The following is a 6,514-nucleotide window of genomic DNA, read 5'->3' as shown; positions in this document are numbered from 1 at the left end:
CAGACAGGTGGCTGTCCAGTCTCTTCTTAAAAACCTCCAGTAATGGAGCGCCCACAATTTCTAAAGGCAAGCTGTTCCACTGGTTAACTGTCCTCACTGTCAGGAAGTTTCTCCTTAATTCCAGGTTGCTTCTCTCTTTGGTCAGTTTCCAACCATTGTTTCTTGTCTTACCCTCTGGTGCTTTGGAGAATAATTTGACGCCCTCTTCTATGTGGCAGCCCCTCAAATACTGGAATACTGCTATCATGTCACCCCAATTTCTTTTCTTTAGACTAGCCAAACCGAAGTCCTGCAGCCATTCTTATGTTTTAGTCTCCAGGCCTTTGATCATTTTAGTTGCTCTTCTCTGAACATATTCCAAGGTCGCAACATCTCTTTTGTAGTATGGTGACCAAAATTGGTTGCAGTATTCCAGGTGTGATCTTACTAGTTTTATAAAGCGGTACTAATACTTCGCATGAACTTGATTCTATGCCTCTGCTTATACAACCCAGGATTGTATTAGTTTTTTGGCTGCTGCTGCACACTGCTGGCTCATAGTCAAGTGATGGTCCACTAGGATTCCAAGGTCCCTCTCACAGTTACTGTTTTTAAGCCAGGTGTCACCCGATCTGTATTTGCACCTTTGGTTTTTCCTGCCTAAATGTAAGATTTTGCTTTTCTCCACATCAAAACTCATTTTGTTGGATAGGGCCCATTGTTCAAATCTGTCAAAAAAAAATTGGATCCTGAGTTTGTCTTCTGGTGTGTTGGCTTCTCCTTCCCCAGTGGTCCAGGATTTTTGAAAGATATGGCACAATGGTTCTGAGATAACATCTGCCAGCTCCTTCAGAACTCTGGAATGTAATCTGTCCAGTTCTCCTGAATTCCGGCTAAATGAGTATGATTTTGTTACAGCGCCAACTATATTTGGTTACTATAGCAAAAAGTTTTAAATAAGTTCACTAGTCCTGAGTAATAGGAAACCCTTTGTTTTTCCATCCACTCACTCAAAATGATCCAATTACAAATACTTGATAGAGATAAGTAACTCATCAATTGCAAAATAACCAGTGGATATTTGAAAATATCGTATTTACACACGGTGTGTAAGATTTTTGGAGGTAAAAGATTAATTGATCGGCATGGGGAAAAAAACCTCTAGGATTAAACGACACAAAGTACGCACAGATTAGTTCTGTAAGCTGAAATGTACAATATACAGAGACAATCCGGGTGACTTTTTGTAATAATTGCCAATAATTGCCATTCAAAACTAGTTAGCGAATGATACTGGCAGCTGTCCGATGGCTGGCAGAGAATGTGACAAATGGATACCGTACGCAAGTTAGGGCTATCGTTCAGCGCTTGCCAATATGGCAACGCTCTTCGGTGGCTCCTTAAGAGTTCACCCAGGCTCCGGGGGGGGGGGGGAGCATTCACTCCCCAGAAAGAAAACTCTCTTTGCCACGTAATTGTTGCCCGGATTTCTGCAGCCAGAGTTGGCGGCTCTAACGTCCTCCTATCGTTGGCTGCAATCCTAGCCACCCGTTTTGCCCAACCTATCGCAAGCCTACCGCTGCCTGGTTGCTGGATTAGTAGCTGGGGGGGGGAAGTGGGGGGGCGCCAAGCCCACTCAACTGCGTGATCCAATATCTCAGGGGCTACCACAAAGAAGAGGGAGTCAAGCTATTCTCCAAAGCAGCGTTTTCCAACCTTAGGAACTTGAAGATGCGTGGACTTCAACTGGGAGTTGAAGTCCACGCATCTTCAAGTTCCTAAGGTTGGGAAACGCTGCTCCAAAGCACCTGAAAGCAGGACAAGAAGCAACGGACGGAAACTAGTCAAGGAGAGAAGCAACCTAGAACTAAGGAGAAATTTCCTGACAGAACAATTAACCAGTGGAACAACCTGCCTCCAGAGGTGGTGAATGCTCCAACACTGGAGGCTTTTAAGAAGAGACTGGACAGCCATTTGCCTGAAATGGTATAGGGTTTCCTGCCTGAGCAGGGGGTTGGACTAGATGACCTCCAAGGTCCCTTCCAACTTTATATTATTTATTATTATTATTATTATTATTATTATTATTATTATTAATAATAATAATAATAATAATAATAATAATAATAATAATAATAATAATAATAATAATAATAAATTATTATTATTATTATCCCAGTGACCGAGCTTGACTTCGCAGGAGTCTCCATCGGATTGGACCTTTCCTGTCCGATTGAGCTCTGTTTAGGCAGAGCCCTCCTTAACATGTGGTTCACACGTTAGTTAGCGTGGCTGACTCGAGTTCTCCGGCGTTCCGGCCTTCCTCCGAAGCGCCGTCCTCGGAGGGGACGTCCGAGGCACCACTATCGCTTTCGGCCGCCTCCTTTGGCTCGGCCCCAACTCCGCTCCGGGGAAACGAAGGCGGGGCGGGGCGGGACGGCGCCGCCGATCTCAGTCACGCGGACGAAGGGCCGGGTAAACAACACCAGCTGGTGGGGCGGCGGGCGGAGATGAGCAGGTCGCTGCTTCCGCGGTCGCCGTCCCGCCGCTATGGAAGATAGCCTGGTCCGCGCCTTCGGGGGCCTCAGCCTCCAGCAGCCCCGCCGTGCCCGAGGCAGGCCCTCCGCTGGCCGCTTCAGCAAAAGCCTCTATTTGCTCCGCGGCCTGCCCGGCTCGGGCAAAAGTACTCTGGCCAGGTAAGCGTGTCCCGGCTGCAGCCGTTCCCGCTTCCTTTGCTAGGTCGCGCCGGAGGTGGGGGGGCGGGGGCGGGGGCGGGAGAGATCCGCGGGAGGAAGCCAGCGCGGCTGGGTGGAGGGGCCGCCGGGTGAGGCGGAAGCACAACTTCGAGGGTCGCCGGGAGCGAACTGAGGTCTGGCGGCTTTGCGGGAAGCGCCGTCTCAAGCCGAAGCCGCCTGGCCCGAGTTGATAACGAGACAGGCGGTTAGTCGCTGGGCGGGCTGCGAGAAGGAAGAAGCCGTTGTTCCGCTTTTTGAGTTCCCCCCCCCCACACCCCCATCTTAAATCTAGTGGAGAGTTATGTTAAAAGAAACAAGAATGTTGGGGGTCGGCGAGAAGGGTACTTTGACCTCCCGGACCCGCCCTTGTATTCTTGAGTCCATCTTAACGCCTGCAGTGAGAAGCACCAACAGAAAGCCTAAACGTGACCGACAGCACACTAAAAAGCAGAGACATCACCCTGTCAACAAAAGTGCATATAGTCAAGGCTATGGTCTTCCCAGTTGCAATGTATGGCAGTGAAAGCTGGACCATAAGAAAGGCTGAGCGCCAAAAAATTGAAGCCTTTGAACTATGGTGCTGGAGAAGACTCCTGCCAGTTCCTTGGACTGCAAGGCGATCAAACCGGTCAGTCCTAGAGGAGATCAATCCAGACTGCTCTTTAGAAGGCCAGATCCTGAAGCTAAAACTCAAATACTTTGGCCACCTAATGAGAAGGAAGGACTCACTGGAGAAGAGCCTAATGCTGGGAAAGATTGAGGGCAATAGAAGAAGGGGACGACAGAGAATGAGGTGGCTGGATGGAGTCACTGAAGTAGTAGGCGTGAGCCTAGATGGACTCCAGAAGATGGTAGAGGACAGGAAGGCCTGGAGGAACATTGTCCATAGGGTCGCGATGGGTCGGACATGACTTCGCAACTAACAACAACAACAACATGCCTGTTTTGCCTGCTTTGGTTTGGAGAAGTGATTAGGTTGTGAGAATGCACTGTGAAAATGGAATATTTATTCTTTCCGTTATATACAATACTTTAGCATTGAGCCCAGTGAAATTAGTTAATATATTTTTTTTATAGAACTTAAATTTTAGATTGGCAGTTGAACCCGGTCAGAGCCACTCTTTCTGTACATAGCAGCTGCTTTATAACTTCAATAAATATTTCACACAATGCATATCAAAAGGTCACTGCTTGTATGCACATTTTGTCATGTGCTAAAAACACCTGTCAATTTCAGACAGTGTTTATTTTTTAATTCTGGAAAGTGAAGTCCAGACTGCATATGCCAGGGATAAAAATTAGATATCAAAAGAATTTTGTGCAAGTTGTGTGCATAATTTACTACTAATGATCTAATGGTTTCAGCTGTGTAAAAGTTCCATAACTGACAGTTTTAATTCTTATTTACCAATTTGAAGAAGTATAACAAGCAGCCAGATTTAAGATGAGCAATAGAATAGGAGTGTGATAAGAGTGCATTTGGAGAATTGTAATTTTTAATTTACCTTAATACTGGCTCTCTTTAAAAAAATAGTCCTAAAAATTATTTTGTTTTACAAACTGAACAAAATCTATAATTTTGATAACAAAATAATGCTATAAACAAAACCAAAAAACACATACCAAACTTATCTTTCAATATTATGCAAATATTCACAAATCTCAACAACTAACAGTATAAAGCAATCCATATATGTGGTGAATTGAAATATTTAAAGGGGAGATAAAAAGAGTGGGAGAAGAATATGCCTGGATATGCATAGCATAAAAGTAACTCCCCTAAATTTGACAAATTGAAAGAGCTGCTATGTTCCCTTTGACCAGATACATTGCTGCAATTCTGGTGTACTAATCTTCAGGATTTGAATGTAAAAGAAGGCCTGGATTTCAGTTCTGTTTAGCAGTTATAAAGACAGAGCAGATCCTAAATTTAATTTTCATTTTCTATTCTGTGCCAAAATTGAAGGCATTTTGGAAGGGTATTTCTGAAAAGACAGAGCATGTGGATAATTGAATGTAAGTATTGGAGTCCTCTATCTCAAATCCCTAGTGGAAAAGAGTATTGAAGAAAAGCTGAACTTTAATGCATCATGAAAAGAAAACTATGCTATCTTTATAAAATATGTACTACTGTTTAAGAAAGGAAATTTTATACTTAGGCAACAAAATCCAAATGCACAGATATAGAATAGCTAGTACCTGGCTTAACAGCAGTAACTGTAGAGTAATCTCAGAGTCCTACTACTTAAGTAAGAACCAGCAATGTGCTGCAGCTACCAAAAAAGCCAACACAGCCCTAGCCTGCATCAACAGAGGGATAGTATAAAGATCATGTGAAGTGTTGCAGGTGAAGAAGTAATGGATAGAAACGAGTCAAGGAGGGAGCCAACCTAGAACTAAAGAGAAATTTCCTGATAGTGAGAACAATGAATCAGTGAAACAGCTTGCCCCCAGAAGTTGTGGGTGCTCCATCATTGGAGGTTTTTAAGAAGATTGGACAGCCATTTGTCTGGAATTGTATAGGGTCTCCTGCTTGATCAAAGGGTTGGCCTAGATCGGGGGTAGGCAACCTTGGCTCTTTTATGACTCGTGGACTTCAACTCCCAGAATTCCTGAGCCAGCCATGCTGACTCAGGAATTCTGGGAGTTGAAGTCCACGAGTCATAAAAGAGCCAAGATTGCCTAACCCTGGCCTAGATGATCTCCAAGGTCCTTTATAACTGTTAAATAAACGTTATCGTGATGTGTTCTTGTCAAGCAAGACATTATGGAGTTTTATCTAATGAAATTTAGCTGAATTTAGTGGACTAATCAATATTTTAACTGAATTGTAAATTCAAATTTAATCTGGATTCAGTCAGATTATTGAACTTTCGGGGGAGGAGAGAATTGTCCTTAACTATTTCCCTTTAAAGATGGAAATAGTTATCGCCTATCCATGGACTAACCTAGCTTTTTTTATGTCAGCCAAGGTCAGTAGTGCTTTTATCTGCTGTGTCATAGATGAAGACAATATACCAGTCTTGCAAGACCTTGTGAATAGGAGAAAATTTCAACTGGAATTGTATCCTTCAAATACAGGGTTGAACCTTGCCTCAGAAAGCCAACAGAATCAACATTCTGACCTGGGTGCACTAAACCATTGTTTAAGAATCATTTATTAACTAAACCGCAGTTGTCTGAGTTCACAAATATATGCCCAGAACAGATAACACTTTAACTTAGCATAATGTGTGAACTCCACCACTATGTGTTGGTATTCCTAATATTATATATGTTCGGTTATTATTTTCATGTCCCCATGCTGATTTATTGTGACTTAGGAATTGTGAGATTTCAGTCTTCCAACTTGATGCTTCTCAGAAGTGTTTGATTTCAATTCAGCTTCTTTTTGGACTTCCAGAAAGGAATTACATACGAAGTATAGTTGTTTTGAATGGATATTTGTGCTAAAATGAGGGAACATCTGGTTTTATCAGTTTAGTTTGCAAATGTACTGTATTTTGCTTTCCACTGTTTCTGGATATGCCAGGAATCATGGCAACATTATACCCTTATGCGGTATATATATATTCAATGTACTGAGTTTATGTTACTTTATATGTGAATGAAGTGACTTCCTTTGTTTAATTTGGAACTGTTGCTTCTTAGAGATAGGCCGCTGACTTTTTTATGAACAAAAATCAGTGATAAGGACTACCTTTAAAGTGCTGTGTATCAGGGTCCCCAACCCCCAGACCGTGGACTAGTACCGTGCTGCAGCATACCAGCAACTGGTCTGCACAAATAAGCAAAGCCCC

The 6,514-nt window shown here is 43.2% G+C and overlaps 1 protein-coding gene across 2 annotated transcripts in view; it reads left to right on the top strand.

Annotated features, from left to right (window-relative positions):
• The first annotated feature begins 2,452 nt into the window (after positions 1-2,452).
• The window catches only part of N4BP2L1 (NEDD4 binding protein 2 like 1), a 33,836-nt gene continuing 29,774 nt past the window's right edge, over positions 2,453-6,514 (top strand). The window contains exon 1 of one of the 2 annotated variants that reach the window (XM_083362439.1): positions 2,453-2,675. In XM_083362439.1, coding sequence (XP_083218565.1) covers positions 2,530-2,675 — 146 coding nt within the window. In that variant the 5' untranslated portion in view covers positions 2,453-2,529. The remainder of the gene's footprint in view (positions 2,676-6,514) is intronic. The other variant, XR_014492503.1, reaches the window with a different exon arrangement.

This window comes from Vipera ursinii (genome assembly GCF_947247035.1).
Source record: "Vipera ursinii genome assembly, chromosome: 4".
In the NCBI taxonomy this organism is placed as follows: Eukaryota; Metazoa; Chordata; class Lepidosauria; order Squamata; family Viperidae; genus Vipera; species Vipera ursinii.
The sequence above is the reverse complement of the archived record's forward strand: the minus strand, read 5'-3'. Positions and strand labels throughout refer to the sequence as shown.